Here is a 17,123-nt window from a genome sequence, read left to right on the forward strand (position 1 = left end):
TCTCCCATCAGCAACATGTGAGCACAGGGGGTTCTCTCTAGCTAATGTCTAGATTTCAAGCAGGATTCAGTTCCCAACCCATAAACATCTGATGCAATTTGAGATCCCCCAGGTGTTCAGAACATTCCCATACAGATGTCAAATATGACATAGTGTACACGGGAGATTTGTCCTTCTCAACATTGGCAGCTGGACTCCCTGCATCTGTGTCCTTTCTTCAGATGAAGTAAATCACTCTTCATGTTCCTTCTAAATGGACCTCCTTTAGGTTTGGAAACAGAGATACCCCACTTTCATGTAGACACCTACCTGTAGTCACTTTGATATAATGTGAGCCAAGGATGACTATGTCATCTGGTCAAATACTGATGGCATATTCTAGGATTTCACTTAACTTCAAGATAAAGGGCTGAATTCACTTCCCCACACCTCAACACCTAGACCCTGCTTGGCTGCCAGCTGCCACAAGTCTACCATGGGCTCTGCAAACCATCTGTGAGTCCATGAATATCTGACACAGGTGGAGCATCTCAAACAACATGAAGAACCTACATGTGGAACACTGAATCGAGCCTCATGTACACACTATGAACAACCCCTCCAGCTGTACTGCTCTACTACTTGAGCTTACATGATTAAATAGGGTAGTTTAGTAACATAGGATTTATAGTGCAGAAATAAGTATCTGAACAATTCAGACAACATTCAGCTTGATCTCAAAAGTGTTCCATCCTGGCATTTTGGGCTGTTTGATGAGCTCCCATGAATGGATATGCATCCAAGAGATAGGCCATGAGATAATGTTGACCACAAGTAAGGTACAGTGCTTTCTAGCTATGTGAGAAAGCTTAATGTCTCCTGATGCCCATGTGTTTCCCAGTGAATAGTGCAAGGAGTAGATGTGTAGACAAACTGGGAGTGTTTTTTACAGCAATATCTACTGTGAAGGAAGAACAGTTGGTTATAATTCTGTAGAGCAGTTGACCTGGGGGGCAGTGGAGGCAAATAAAAACACCTGGAAGAGTCATTAATTGAAGATGTAATTGATTACTTTGTGTTATAAATAGTACACAACACCGGAGGACAAGCTAGTGGAGAGGCTATATATAAGAAAAGTCAATACAGAGTAGTCACAACAACTATACTCAGAAAATAAAGGAAGGGAAAGTGAAAGGGAAAGAGACAGTTCAGTTCTTATGTTGGGATACAGCTCTAGCTTTCCTTCAGCATACAGGAATGGCCAAGAAACATGAGCCATCGCTTTATTTTTTAATTCAAATCCAGATTCCCACTGAGTTCAAATCCAATGTTTTGGGATTCTTTTGTTATATCCTCTATGGCAAAGGGCCATCACCCTTTAAAGGGTAATGACCACAATTGTCTTTCCCTAAAGGTGCCAACAGTAACACAGCAGGGAGTGGAAGATGCCACCCCCAAATGACGACCATCATGGTTCATTGGCAAATCAGTGGCACATTGGTTCTCTGTGAGTCAGGAGCAATCAGCTCCCTTTCCAAGCCCACATCATAAGCAAAGATACTCTTGCTGGCCTCTATGCTACATCTCCCAGCCCTGTGCCAGCTTTACCAATGCTTGTTTGTCTTCCTTGGTGGCTGGCATTTTGTTAGGTAACTAGAAAGACCTTTGGCATTAGAATAGGAATTTCCCATGACAGTGGGTTTAAGATGGGATTAAGGATTGAAAACATCTCTAAACAACATGTAAGGACCACCCTAACTGCTGGATTACCCACTATGGCTGTGGGCCAGTCCAGATCTTTGGAACTAAAAACTGAGAGCTGGTGCTGAAAAACTGAGTGTGTGTTCGGAGAAGATAAATGCCTTTAAGAAAGATATCTGGACCACAATAAGAAAAAAACAGTCATCTTTTTTAGCTGGTTTACATTTTGGTCAGTTATGTCTTGGGACAGAAGTCCCAAAGACCTGGATGTGACTCCTGCTTAATTCTCTCCCTGGGGTGCCAGTGAACACAATCAAAAGTCACCACACAGCAAACAGGTCCTGGTGGGCTGGGATAATGTCAACTCCAAAACCAAAACAAAGCCAGACCTGGTCAGGACAGAGTAGAAAAATAAACCAAAGGAGAAGAAAGAAAACCCAAACAAATTAAAAGCAAAAAAATCAGAACCGATCTGAAGGAAGCCACTCTGTTTCCCAGTCTGTCAGATACTTTACAGAATAGATGGAGTTGGTTAACTCTCAGGTCAGATCTTCAGCAAGACTTGAATGGAGATAAATGATGGTGAATGCCAGTTGAAAACAGTGGCTGCCTTTTCCAGGAATACAAACATAAATGATGACCAGGAAATACTGGAAATGGAGTTCAGCTCATTTGCAATGGTGGGACAGAGATACCCTTAATGGTGCTGTGGTTTGGACAACACTACTGAATAAAGCCAGAAGTTGTGCTGGACAAAGCTCTTGTGTTTTTCTGGAAAACCAACCCATTTTCAGGAGATGTTAGGAGCCAGATTTATGGAAGGCAAATAATTACCATCCAAGTGTAGGTTCAGTGACATAGGCGTTCATTACTCCTTCTTATCTACTTTTCCATGTACTTTTTGCCCAGTTTTTCTCTAGTCATCTCATTTCTATCTCATCACATTTTTAGGAGAAGTCTAGGAGCAGAGACTTGTAAGTGGACATGAAAAATGTGCATCCTTTGAAGTTTCCAGTCAATCCTCTTTGGAAATCAAATCCTTTTAGGATATATTACAATGGACTTCTAAAATAAATATGTCCAGATTTACCAGACAATTGCAGAAAGGTCACTGATTTTCTGTGCACTTGAAAGGATGAAGAAAACATTTTACTCCTTCTTGTTCTACTTGTTTGTACAGCATCCTGAAAATATTCAGTCTCTTTGATTAGTCACTTATAGATTGTTCAAGCCTATCTCAGATACCAAAACCACAATAATAGGATATGCAAGGAGGACAGAAGAGACTCACCTGGTGTTCAGTTAGCCATGATATGTTTCACAAAAGCTGTAAACAAGAGAAAGAGAAGGGTCATTTATCAACATCCTTTCATTGAACTCAATAATGTCCTGGGTATCTCAGCCTGTTTTTTATTTAAATTCACTCTTGTTCCTTCCTCCGACGCAATGAAGACTACACCATTTTGTAAATAAGACTCAAGATACTAGGTGTTAAACACTTTGTAAGTCCTTATGATAACATATATATACAGTGCAGTGTAGCCAGCAGTCTAGGTAGCCAGTGGAAATGAAAGTTACATCAGTCAATATATAGTTTGCTTAATCCCTTACCCCTGGCAGCCATATGGAACTGGCTTTCCTAAGTATACAGCCATGAGAAACTATGGGTCCTCATCTTGCAAGGCTTTCAAGAATTCATCACATTTGTACTAAGGCAGGGGACACTGAAGATGCCTTGAGTTAACCTCCAGATTCCACAGCAGGTCACTACGTCCAGTATGGTGACCTTATCTCTCCAGTGAACCCAGGTTAATAAAATAACAAGGTATTTTAAAGTCAAATTAAGCTTTTGTTTCAAAAAATTTAGACTTCAATTTTTCTCCATTAAAAAAACAAAACCAAATAAAACACCCCACACACTCATTTTATACAATTTTGAAATTCAAAAGGGAAAGGAAAAATATGTTTTGAAGTTAGCAAATAATTTTCCTTCCCAGTTATCTCTCCATGCTCTGAATTTCTCTGAATTCAGCATGAATTCATTAATCATTTAGATAGGGTAAATCTACAGATTTCTAGCAACACAATACTCATAAGAAATGTTTCCCTGAGCTCAGACCACTGGTATTTTTAAATAGAAGGAGATCACCAACCCAAATACTCACAAAAGGCTTAGATAATATGACAGATGGGCTAAATCACCAAGATGATCAATGGTCAGCCACCAGTCAACCTAAAGGACTCAGCTGTGTACAAAAAAACATGTTCATGATCCCTACTAAAATATTGTTGCTTTATTGAATGGTTTGAAGCACGTAGGCTTGAAAGACACAGAAGAAAACCACGATCCACATGTTCATGAGCAATGAAATGAAATGGGAGGTCTTTGGAAGGTCTTGTAGGAGTCTTAAGACACCAAACAGGATGCTAAGGATAACATTTTTTACTGGGCTTTTGAAGGAAAATTTAGCAATTCTTTTTTAAAGAAGTCTCAAAAGGAATGTGTATCACTTTTTAAAAGGACAAGGAACTGTGGGAGTAGGTAGAAAAAATAATGTGTTGGGTTTTTTTTTAAAGCTAAAGAAAATAATAATATATAGCCCCTCATCCTGAGAGGGCCACAGCCATTCAGCTATGGAAAATACAAGTAAGCTTCAATAGATAGATAGAGTGCATCAGGTGAATTATAGAAACTGAATTGGTCTAAAATTTGGAAAAGCACACATCCTGATTTTTGGAAGCCAAATCTTCCACAGGTTTGAAATTTCTCAGGATAATTGCAACAAAGCCTTCAAGCACATGGCCATGGCTCAGACCAGAGTGGTCATACCTACCCTCATAGTTGATACAGCCATTGGCATCTTCTTGACCAGCCATTAGCTTGTCAACTTCCTCTTCAGTCAACCTCTCACCTGGGTGGAAAGCAAAATGCCTCTTCAGTACCTGGGCCCTTTTTAAAGAATTTACAGAGCACAGTTCAAAGAATAAAGAAGAAAGTGAGAGAGAAGGGGTGGAGGTTTTCTCTTCACTTTAATTTGTGGTGCTGACTGCTAGGAAAGCTAATTTTGTACTTACAAGCTGAGCAAATTTGATCTGGAAACCAAAAAGACAGAATAAATAAGGAAACCCACATGACATCATGTCCACATACTCATTCTTCTAAGAATAAACTTTCTCTAAGTGCCAAATTCTGAAGGTTTCAGTCACTTTTTAACCAAGCCCTCACTAAGCAAACTCTCCGTAGAGTCACCATCTAATTTGCCTCTGAGTTTGAGGTTCATCAAGATTCCAAGGTCAAACATAGGATCTCTGATTTGGATCAGTGATTCACTCAATTTCATTTTCTAAATATTAGGTGCCTATTTGCCTGCAAGGCTTCATTCTGGTTCAGCAGAGATCAACCTGAACCCTTCCCTTATTCTAATATTAGGTACTGATTTTAGGATAAGATCAAATGAGTCCTTGAGAAGTAAATGAGAAATTTGAGGTCGATTTCGGCTGAAATAAGAGAAAATATAAAACAAAACAAAACAAAACAAAACAAATGAAATGAAATGAAATGAAATGAAATAAAATAAAATAAAATAAAAGTAAAGTAAATAAAATAAAATAAAAATAAAGTGCATTGCATGTGCCCTGCTACTCATATTGTTCTGGTTTTTCATCCCTGAGTCCTGGTACATGAAAACAAGACTTCAATTGATGTGAACATGTGAAAATTCAACCAATTTATTGAAAATGGAACAGAAAAGCATGCTAATTTAGAGAATATTTGGATGTGACCAATATTTAGCAATGCCAATCTAAACAGGATGGTTAATTCTGAAGGTTAAAATGCTTCCTATCAGTGCTTGAAAATTAGAAATTTCCATGTTGTTGTGAGTCACTGGAAATAGAAGCGTAAGTACAGAAATATTTCTTGTAGTACTGAAAAACTCACAAAACTGCCCAGAGTGATTTCCTTGTCCCAGGTAAGTTTAGATAGGGCATCAGTCCTGACTGTGGAGTTTTTTGTCATCACTGAATTTGATCCCAAACTAATCTCATATCAACAGTGATAAAAAAAAGAAAGTAGCATTTCTTTCTTTTCTTATTCCCTGTGTCATTACCAGAGATGGATATGTCATGGAATGAAAACTCCTGGGCATAAAAGCGTTGGCTTTTTGAATTGACAACCCAGGTCAAACCCCATCATTGGAATCCTTTCTCCAAATCAAAGCTCTTTTGTAAAGGCTCATTCTTTCTGAAAATAGTACAAAAACACTAGTAGAAAAGGGTGATCTTGAGAAATGCTTACTGAATTCAGCTGACAACATGTCAGTGCCTTCTAATCCAAATTGGAAACCTGTCATTAAGTTACAGCCAAATTTTCTGTCCTTCACTCATTCTGTTGTCATCACTCTCTGTGAAAAACTGAACTTCTGAAGTCAAAATTTGACAGGACAGAGAAATATTGATCCCTATTTTAAAAACAGGAGCTTTCCATTTCAGAGACACTTCTGTTAAACAGGACACCTGATAAAAAAGTGCTTAATCTTAAAACTCTTCTTGAAAGTGCAGAAAAAAATGAGGAAAATATTGAAGAAATAGATGGGGTTTCCAATGTTTGAATAATTTTATTATGATAGAAATGTAATATTTTTTTTGAAAAATGAAATACTAGAGGAAAGAAGGAAGTTGGGAGGGAGGGAGGAAGGAGGGAAGGAAGGAAGGAGGGAAGGAGAGAAGGAGGGAAGGAAGGTGGGAAGGAAGGAAGGAAGGAAGGAAGGAAGGAAGGAAGGAAAGAAGGAAGGAAGGAAGGAAGGACGGACAGACAAATATTTGAGATATAGGTCCATGATTTTCAGCTTAATTATTAAAGAACTATTTTTGGTCATTATAACTGAGGACAATGTGATGGCTGAAGTCTTGCTCAGTCATTTTCTCCATAAAGGTTATCCAGTATTGTACAAGTTATATAGAAAAGATCTCAGTGATGAAACTGCATGAAGAAAGGTTCACCTTACCCAGCGTAGCCAAAACATGACGGAGTTCAGCCCCCATCACTGTTCCATTTCCCTCTTTGTCAAACACACGCAGACCCTCCACAAAGTCCTCGTAGGTGCCTGTGTCTTTCGTCTTGGCAATATGCTGGAGCATGGGTAGGAAGGTCTCAAAGTCAATCATCTTGGAGTTCATCTCTACAATGACACAGATGGAAATGAAAGGTTGGTGGATTCTGGGCGAGCTGAGGACTAATCGTGGGGCATCCACCATGGGTAGGTTGTATGGGTAGAAAAACTGTGGCAATAAATGCCAGCTAAATGGAAGAAAAGTGTGTAGGAATATCATAAGTACAATTGGACAAATGGATAGTGTAGGAAGGAGGTCTGGCAAAGAGAGGAATATGAGTTTTAGATAGATAGATGGATAGATAGACAGACAGATGTGTCCAAGTATCTGACATATGCAAACATCAAGGAAAGAAAATCCTCCCAAGAAAAGTCTCCCAAGACCGTTTCACGCAGCATAAAAGTATGAAACTAAACAGAAGAGAGTAAGAGAAGCTCATTCTCAACCCAAAATCAGCTTTGTTTTGCAGCCCTGTAACACAGCTGTATAAAATCATACTGGGAGAGAAGATTCAAAGCAAATAGGCAGGACCAGGACTGTGTATCTCATTTTCCTGATTCTCTGCCTTTCAGGAGCATCAGAGGACATTTTGTTTCCATATAACTCCTTGTACGACCTGCCACTGTGTCACTACTATATCGTGACATAACATAGCTGTTGGGTGAGGACCTAATTGTCTGTTCCACCTCAGCAGAAGGAAAGGACAGAGAACTCATCTAGAAAATGCCTGAATGTGGATATGGTCTGAGGGAGATTTCCTTTGTTCTGAAGAGTTATCCAGACTATGGTGGATGTTGAAGGGAGATATTACTGGAATCATTACAGACCTTCTAACACATACTTTTGTGGAACAAGTTGTGTCCTCACAATCAGTCTATCCCTTTGCTTCTTTGGATGTCTTCAAAATGTCTGTGTTTTTAGTAAACACAAGTGAATGTCTGTCATCAACGCAATTTTTACAGACAAAACTTGTCATTGTAAAACACACTGACGCACAAGGACATTAAATTAATACATTCTCCTAAATTTGTGACAATTATATTGACTGCAAGATAATTTTTTCCCCATTTACTTTTCTGCTAGTGATTTGCAGAGGCTGTTCCATGTATTTTATTATTTCAAAATTAATCTTTCCATCAGAAAATGGAGACATCATCTGCTTCGCAACTAATTCTTGGAGTGATCTTTTTCAAAACAAACACAGAGGAGGACACCAACCTTCTGGTTTGGGTCTGCCAAGAACTTTCATGACCTCAGCCTGGGTTGGATTTTGCCCCAAAGCTCTCAAGACATCTCCACATTGTGCATATGTGATTTTCATCTCAGATTTAGGAGTCCGGTCGAAGAGTGAGAACGCTTCCTTAAATTCTGGAAGACAAAAGATAAAAAGAAATGCATGCCATGCTCCTTCAGATAAAGTCAAAGGAAGACTAAACCTTCCCCCTAACTAACTCTGCCTGACCCTTTTATTTTGCAGTTTGGGAACAAGTCTGATGAGCTTCATTGTTGCTGTTATCTGCAATGTTTGTGTTCCTCCTATCCTGCATTTTCCATTTCAATCAGGGAATGGAATCAGAGAGGTCAAAATGCTCTTCTCATGGTATTTCCGTCTCAGCTAACATTGGGAAGTGCAGAAAACCTTATAGAAACTGTTGGCCTTGAGAGCTTTCCAGCTCATCAGGAGCACTCAGGATGGCATAGAATTCAATAGCAATTCTGCTCATTAGCTAACTGGATATCCTATTCAGCGTTATACACTTAGAGAGCACTGATGCAGCCCACTGAGCTAAAGCAGCACTTCTATTAGCAGGTAACAAGATATAACATGATAACCAACTGGAATTATCACACAACAGTCTATTGGTGGGGGAGGGTGAAGGTAAATGGAAAACCCTATAATTGATCAATTGTTGTATTTAACAGGAACAGAACTAGAAGAATCCTCTGATTTTTCTTTTTTCTACCGCCTAGTCCAATTGCATTGTAAGAACTAAAGTTTGGTATGCCATCATCTATCGATGCCAGGCCACATCCAATGTATGGAGATGCAGTCATTCTCTCCAGTGGTTTCACATCTGCCTGCTCTCCCCTGTGCACCCATGCAGAGACACCTCCCTTGCAAGACAATCAGCTCTCCTCCACTACATCCTCTTGAACATATCCTCACATCTTCTCTTTACTTCTGGCCAAATAGGGAGTCGCTTACCACTGCAAGCAGTATTTTGACATTCCCATGGCAGAAGGTCCCTGTTCTACCACTAATTAATGGAGTCAGTGCAGGATCCCAGGGGAGACTTCCCCAGATGGTAGTTACTCAAGTTACATCTCTATCCTTGAGTTGCAGAGACAGAGGAGCATCTCTGGACGCAAGTAACCATAATAGGTTGTTATCCTTACTGAACACACTACACAGAGCAATGTCTATAAGTGATCACAAATATCCCTTTGGCTGTAAAGCTGTGAATCTGTGAATCTACCCCTTTCCCTGCTGTTACTCTTCTGTACGTGTTTCTCTCCTGCTCTCCAAACACAGAAAGGCTATATCTTTTTGCCTAGATCCTGACTCATTCAACCATTCAGCCATGCATTCTTCATGCCAGATTTTCTCCATCTTTCCCTTCTCAGTTCCTTGTCCTCTTCATTATTCTCCCTCCATCTTTATTCTTTTTCTCCTTTGTTTATTTTCCTCTCTCCTTCCTTCTTCCCATGTTGTTGTGTTTGCCTTTCCTTCTTTCTCCCTCCCTTTTAATTTTTATCATTCCACTTGTATCTTACTCATTTTCTTCCTCATCTAACACTTTCAAACAGTGATGTAGTTTCTCATTTTTGGACTAATTAACTCTCCTCTTGTTTTCTTCTTTGCATTCTCCTCTTTGTTTCTTCTTTGCATTCTCCTCTTTGTTTCTTCTTTCTTTCTCTCCCTCCATTTTTCTCTTGTATGTTTGTCACCAGCCAGAGCCCAGGTCTCATTGGCCGCCCTCACTCCAGCAGAGGGCAATAGTGGATTTTCACGGATCCTTGCTGAGAGTGGAAGGGGGTCAGAACTCTACTCCCAGCTCTGTCCTTTCATGGGGGTCTCAGCAGCTGAAGTAGATGAGAAGTATTATACACACACCTCCCTGAGCTCATCTGCCTGCAGCTTACCTACTCCCTGAGGCCAATTGCTTGAGCACCCTTTGCTTTGGATCCTAAAGCTTCACAATCTATCATAGTTACTGTCAGTGCTCATTTGTCTTTTTTTTTTTTTTTTTTTTAATATATATAAAATTAAAGTCAGATGTAACCGCCTCCCACCAGCACATTGCCCTGTGGGTTTGGAAACCCCATTTTGTCAATATACAGAAGCAGTCTTTTTTTCATTTGTATTTGCATATTCTGGCTTAATGTAAGTTTCCATCAAAGCAATGAAATCAGCATGGCTATGGTCTCCTTTGTCCTCCAGCTAGCCATTAAACCACTGGCAGGAGCACTCTATATTTTCATATGCCTAATTGCTGCCTATCTTCTCATCTTGAATACCTCATATTATTCCCTTTTCAGCAATTTAGGGGGTTCAAGATACCAGGAATCCAGTTTTATAAATACACATTGCCACAACCAATGAATTTCTCTCGCAGTTGAGGCAGGAGGACATGTGAAGATGGAGTGTTACACACAGCTCCACCCACAAACCATTCTTTTTCTGAGAGGAACATTTTGGGGATTAACATAATAATGAATCCTTGCAGGGAAGTAAGTCTGGTGCAACGAAGTCATTGCATTAGCAAAAGGAAGAGGTTTAGAGTATCCTAGAAGATAGGACTGGAAAAGCCCTTGAGCTGCTGTACTGCCTCTTCCTCCTCCACCACCTCAATTCAGAATCAGCTGCCAAAGAAAATCAGTTGAGTCAATGTTGAGAGACTAACAGTCTATAACATCAAACACATAGGATGGACTTGTTATTGATCTAGTTTCTGTTGACATATGGGGAAGCATCTAGTCTCACTGAGACACCTATGTCCTCATCTGGTCAGTAGAAAGAGATATTATTATTATATATTAAAGCTATAGTTTAAAAAAAAACCCCACATACAAAGGTATGACAGGTGACCCTGACCACCTGATGACTCCCTGAAAGAGGAAATTTGACAAAATTAACAGCATAGCACAGAGCTGAAAATGATCTCAGAACAAAACAAGTGCAACTGAAATCCAGAAGAAAGGAAAAGCTGGCAATCTGGAAAGCCTGAGTGAGGAGATAATGGGAAAGGGAAAACAAAACAAAATTAACATATTAATCTAGAGCTCCTGTGAGTCCCTGTGAGTCATGCCAACAGTCAGTATAACAAGTGGTGTTTGCTTCCTAACCTGTGCTTTTAATACAAAATAAAACAGTCTCAGGTGCTGGAATACTGATTGTCCACTTTCTTAAACTGGTGACAGATTTCTTGGCGAGGTTTTGACATGTGCAAACTAGTACAGAGGACAGGCCAGGAACAATCCAGGGACAACAATGGACCGTGCTGTAGATATAATTCTATATCTGCAATATTTAATGGAGGAAGGGAAGGGAAGGGAAGGGAAGGGAAGGGAAGGGAAGGGAAGGGAAGGGAAGGGAAGGGAAGGGAAGGGAAGGGAAGGGAAGGGAAGGGAAGGGAAGGGAAGGGAAGGGAAGGGAAGGGAAGAGAGGGGAAGGGAAGGGAAGGGAAAGGAAAAAAGTGGGAGAGGAGAGGAGAGGAGAGGAGAGGAGAGGAGAGGAGAGGAGAGGAGAGGAGAGGAGAGGAGAGGAGAGGAGAGGAGAGGAGAGGAGAGGAGAGGAGAGGAGAGGAGAGGAGAGAAAAAAAAATGAAAAAAACAAAACAGAAGAGGGCAGGAGGAAAGGAACTGAAGAGCTGACTGATGAGCAGTACTTTTCTGCTTAGTCCCCGGGTGATGTTCAGGCCATTAGGGACTCCTTCCAACAACCTGTGAACCAAATGTGAGTTTAACCTTGAGTGGATTTAACATTTCTCCCAGAGCTATCACATAGTATAACTGTCATGCTGTTGTAGCTGACGTGGAGTTCTCATAGCCTTTCTCACAGAGATGATATCTGCTTCCTGCCCCATTGCTTTCCCTTGGATATTTCAAGGACATCCTATTTCACTAGTCTTGGATTTCCAGCTTTGTGTGTGTGGTGAGTACAGCTAGACCAGAAGGCAGCCGTAAGGAGAAAAGAAGATGCAACTTCTCTTTCTGGAGACTGCCAACATCTCCTCTTGACCTTTAATGGCAGGACTAGGATTGCTCCCAAGTTTGCCATTTCCTAACCATTCCAATGGGCTTATGGACACACAAGCATCCTTTTTTTGTTTGCTTGTTTTTTTCTGAACAGGTCTTTTATTTTTCCATTCTCTGACATAGTCTCTAGAGCTAGTTCTACTCATGGAGAAAGAAAACTAGGCATGGAAACTAGGTGGGTCCTAACCAATCCCCAAAACATTAGCTGATGAAACACCCAGCTGCTGTGTGCTGCTGGGATAGTTCAAAGGTTTATGGCTCAGCATTTTGCCTCTCCTAAGGTTTCTGGGACTGGAAAAGGGGCAGGTTCCCAGAAATTAACAGTTGCCTCCAATCATGTGTTACTTTTGACCTGTTGTTAGAAAATAGAAACTAAAGCCAGTAAGGGGGGCTTGAAAATGCCAAGGTAATGTTGGAAGTCTGTGGCAAAGCCTTGATCTCTAAGATAGTATGGGACTTGATTGCAGTTCAGAAAATTCTTCTTTCTATATCTCTCCTCTCTGAATCAGCCTGACTGGATAGACTGTGATTTTGTTTTCTGTCTGTTCTAATTAACCCATTTTCTGATACCCTATTTCATAGGCTCTACCAAGTTTTCCAAAGTGTTTAAAAGACCAAAGCATAATTCTGCCAGATGTTTGACTCAATCTATCAATTATCCCTTTAAGTAAAAAGCAGGCTAGTAGTTGAGGAAAAAGGGGACAGCTGCAGAGGTAGTGTTCCCAGGACTTCAGGCATGAGGTTTCAGTATCAGTTTCTTGGGCTGAAATAAGGGGTTCAGAAACTAATCATGATGTTTTGCTTTGAAGCAAACAAAAAAATCCATTGCTGTCACTATTTGCTGATTTCTGTAGATCTGTGACAAAACTGTAACACATTGAATTCTGATCGAATACAGGGAAAAGTTATCAAAAGCAGAGCTGTGAGACTTTCCCTTGAAAGTCTGATATTTTGTTAATGGGTTTTCTTCAAGAAAGATCGTATATTTGGACCGAGGTTTTCAGAGGGCTGGGTTTTCTTCTATTTTTTGTTTTTTGCCTCACTGGCTGATGTTTTCTTTAATGAAGTAAGTACCTAATCTGCATGGTGCATGACTTTCCCCCTTTTCTCTTGACCAACTCAACAGAGGATTTGGAGGAGGGACAGAGCAGGGGTAAAGCCATGAATTAATGCATGGGAGCCAACTCCCTTCCCAAAGGAGATCCAATACCACACCTGTGTTCACCCCAGCCCTCGCCAGTACTTCTCAGTGATGATATTTACTGTGCACAGAAGAGAAACACATCTTGCTTACCTTCAATCTGATCAGGGGTAAATTCAACCTGGAAGAGAAAAAGAATAGAAGTCAGATAAAAACAGAGAACTGAAGCAAATAAGAAGAGCTCTAGGTTCCTCCCTGTGTTATGGTTCTGTGTGCTTGTGAGGTTCATGACAAATACTGACTCATAAATCCATGAAAATAGTTTTATAGATGTGGTATATTGTTCTTTTTTCCTCTTTCACGTTCCGCACACAATAGCCTCATCTTTAGGACCTCTGTCCCCAACATAGTATGGATTCCCTTCTGCTGCTTCTGTGTTCCTGCTGTAGTTCTCTTTCACCTACCCCAAGTGTCTCCCTGCCACTGATGCCCTCTCCAGAGATGATTATGGTAACAACATGGTAAATCCTAAGCTCCTTCACTGAAAAAGTTTTACTGGTTGACATATGGGGATCTGCTATCCATAGTCTTTTCCAGCAGAAGAACTAGGGGGTATCAAGTGAAGCTGTCATGAATCGGGCTCAAAGGAAAGTGAAGAAACTGGTTCTTGGCTCTTAGAGCTGAACTGGGGAAAGCTGGTCATGGGGTACTGTGGATGTTCACAGCCTGCATGTGTGTAAAAGCTCACAGAACCACCTCCTGGAAAAGAATTCTATTTCTGTACATTACCAAATGTATAAAAATATTACCTTAGGAAGTCTCTGCTTGGTGTTTAGGAGAGTGTTTTGGAGGTTTTTTGCTGTTCTTGTACCTTTTCCCTAAGCATCCTCTAACCACCACTTCTGCACTGTATTGGACTACTCTCTGGACCTTGCTCTGATTCTGCCACCTGTCTCTTGTTTACTCATCACTTCATATTTCCCTCCATTTCCTAAGTTTTAAGGTTGTTCCACTCCCTATTCTTACACAGCACTGCACTCTTACAGCTTTACACTTCAAAAGTGCTCCGAGATGCCAACAGGCTGCTGCTGAGCTCAAATGGAAAAGAAGGGAACACAATGTCAGAACATGAGGCCCAAGCCTCTGAATGAACAGGCGCAGGTCAGCAATGTGAATTTACACCAGAATTTACATCTGCTTCCAGCAAAAACCAACAGGGTGGGTATCTCTTCTGACAGGAGCTTTTCTACAGTGCAAGAAGACTGGCATATTGCCCTTACATGCAAACGTATATATGCAAAGCAGGCACTTAGGACAGACCTAACTGTACATGAATATACACCCTTGGACATATTCTTTTGTGGACATACATGGCCTTTCATCGTTCCCCAACATATATGCAACCCTACATAATTTAGGTCAGATTTTCCTCATGAAGCTGACCACCTCTCATTGCTTAGCATCTTATCTCATTCCTCAGTAGCAAAACAGTCAAGAGGAACAGAGGCATAGGAAGAAACTCAAATGAAAACTCCTAATTTCCTTGATTCAAGGTGAAACGCAACATGAAACGTCCCTTCATCATCTACTTGGGGTTTTCATAATATTAAAGGGTGGAGCTGTTGTAACTGCCCAGCTCTCCAGCCAGGACGGCTGTGACATGTCAGAGCATGACACCACCAACCTCTATTCCACCCAGGGCTCAGTGGGCAGTTCCCAGATGCTTTTATATCTCCAGGTACCTTGAGCAGCACAAGGAGCTCCACCATTCACAGGACACTATGAGGGCCTACAGGGCAGATACAGACAGTCCAAACCTCATATTTCCTACCACTGCTCTGCCTGTCTCTCCCTCTTACAGTGTTTCTGAGCATCTTCTGGCTTAGAAGGAAGAACCAGAAAATATCTGGTGTACTTGGAAGGCAAGACTCAACACTAGTCCTGCAATTGCTGAAAATCAGGGCACTATTTTTGTGTCTGCCCTGTTCAGTCCTTATCTGAACTTGTTCATTCATGGAATTACCACTTTGTTTGCAATTCTCAGTCATGATTTACCTTGAATGAAGATCAATTAATAAAATAGCTACCTAAGTGATAGCAAGGAGGCTGTGTGGAAGGAAGCATTTAAAGAATGCAAGAAAGAAGTCCCCAAAAGAACAGCAACACTCTTCCCTTTCCTAACATATGGAGGGATCCAAATACATCTTTCTCATGAAGAGTAAATCATCTACATTGTGTCTTATTCCAAATCCACATACCTTTGTTGAAATAGAAATAAATACACACAGGGAACACATTTATGTAGGTGCATTGTCAGCAGCAGCCTTATGCCCAGTGTCTCTAATTATCTCAAGCTTTGAGAATTTGACTGAAGCTAATTGCATATTGAGTTTATTCAGTCATCAATAACCAGTGTGGGTGAAATAAGAGCAGAGCTGCCAGCAAATTGTATTTGAATCACTGTGATGGGTGGCTCTTGAGAAATAATTAATCTTGGCTACACTTTGATGTAGATATCCACATGTGTCGGCAACCCCACATTTGCTTTATAGCAGCAGAAGGGAATGGGCACTTCTAGGCTGTGATTTGATTTGTTTTAAGTCTATACTTGAGGAGAAGATGAATTATGCTCTACTTTTCATGGAGTGCATCAATCATTTCTACAAGGATGATAAAAAGAGTGTGGGTGACTAGGACAGATGTAGACGTCCTTTTCTGGTGAGACCCACCCAGAAAGCATGTGCTGGCCCTTTGCAGACTGCAGGCCAGAAGAAACTGTAAGAAACTGTGGCAAAGCAAAAAAGGATGGCTGCAGATTCCCACGGTTGGATCAAAAGGAAGGGTTGAGCTGAAGGGCTGAGCGTGCCCCAACTCCAATCATGGCCCCTATAAAAACACCACCCAGAGGTGGAGGACCATGTGTGACAGCTTTCAAGGCAGAGATAGACGGTTTGACCAGACCTCCACCCAGGCATGGCTTCCTCTTAGGAAAGCTACAGAGATGTGTGGGTGGTTGCTGCTGCAATTTTCTCCCCTCTCAGCACATACCACCATGGAGTTGTAGGAAAAGGCAAGTCATCACTTACCCAGCCACAAGGTATCATTGAAGATGGATGAAATGAACTTGAAGCTATATTTAGACTGAAGATGGCTGAGGTTTTGTTCTCCCACCACTCTCCCACAGGATGGTGTGGAGGACACAAAATGAAAACCAAGGGTGGAACTACCTTGGAGACACCGTGCAGGAAGGATCCAGAGGGCAGGCTGTAAAAATGGGGTCAAGCTAAGGCAAAAAGTGGGTCCAAAGCTGGAGGCTGCAAAACTTGCTCACAGGTTTAATGCAGTTTTGCTTTCTCAAGTACAGCTTTGCATTCTCCAATTCCTTGCAAATAGACTGGGATGATTTCCCTTGGGGTTTTGATTATTTGTTTGGGGTTTGGTTTTGGTTTTGTTTGGTTTTTTGTTTTTGGTTTTGTTTTAAATACACTGTCACTTCAGAAGATTTTATTTTCCTCCAGCATTTTTCCTATTGGCAAATGAGGTTTTAAAACAAGGGCATTCCTATAAGTGCCAGGCATCCACAACACCAAGGTTCACAGTGGTGATATTTGGTACAAATCCATATGAAAGACAGAGCTGCTGAATGCTCATCTCTTTCCACTCATCTCCTGCCCTGATGTGCTGTGCTGCATGTTCTTTAAAGACACCAAATGTCTGAATTAAATCCTTTCCATTGCAAATGGAAAATGTTATGCTAGCTTTCCTGCTGTTTTAGCAATCTTGGCTTCAGGGGTTCATCCTCTGGTCACTGGTGGCATCAGCTACTGTCCTCTCTGCCTAAACAAGGGAATTAAGTTGGTTTTGTCCCAGAGATTCCAGGAGGGATGCACGCACCCCTTGGTGCTGTTAACGTCATTCACAGCTTCATATG

The 17,123-nt window shown here is 41.0% G+C and overlaps 1 protein-coding gene across 2 annotated transcripts in view; it reads right to left on the reverse strand.

The window, feature by feature from the left end:
• Positions 1-2,978: 2,978 nt before the first annotated feature.
• The window catches only part of MYL3 (myosin light chain 3), a gene marked incomplete at both ends in the record, with an annotated part of 32,975 nt that continues 18,830 nt past the window's right edge, over positions 2,979-17,123 (reverse strand). The window contains 5 exons of one of the 2 annotated variants that reach the window (XM_080338994.1): positions 2,979-3,007; positions 4,515-4,592; positions 6,687-6,860; positions 8,011-8,160; positions 13,346-13,373. In XM_080338994.1, coding sequence (XP_080195120.1) covers positions 2,979-3,007; positions 4,515-4,592; positions 6,687-6,860; positions 8,011-8,160; positions 13,346-13,373 — 459 coding nt within the window. Of the gene's footprint in view, positions 3,008-4,383; positions 4,593-6,686; positions 6,861-8,010; positions 8,161-13,345; positions 13,374-17,123 lie in introns of those variants that run through there. The other variant, XM_080338993.1, reaches the window with a different exon arrangement.

This window comes from Nesoenas mayeri, assembly GCF_963082525.1.
Source record: "Nesoenas mayeri genome assembly, chromosome: 2".
NCBI lineage: Eukaryota > Metazoa > Chordata > Aves > Columbiformes > Columbidae > Nesoenas > Nesoenas mayeri.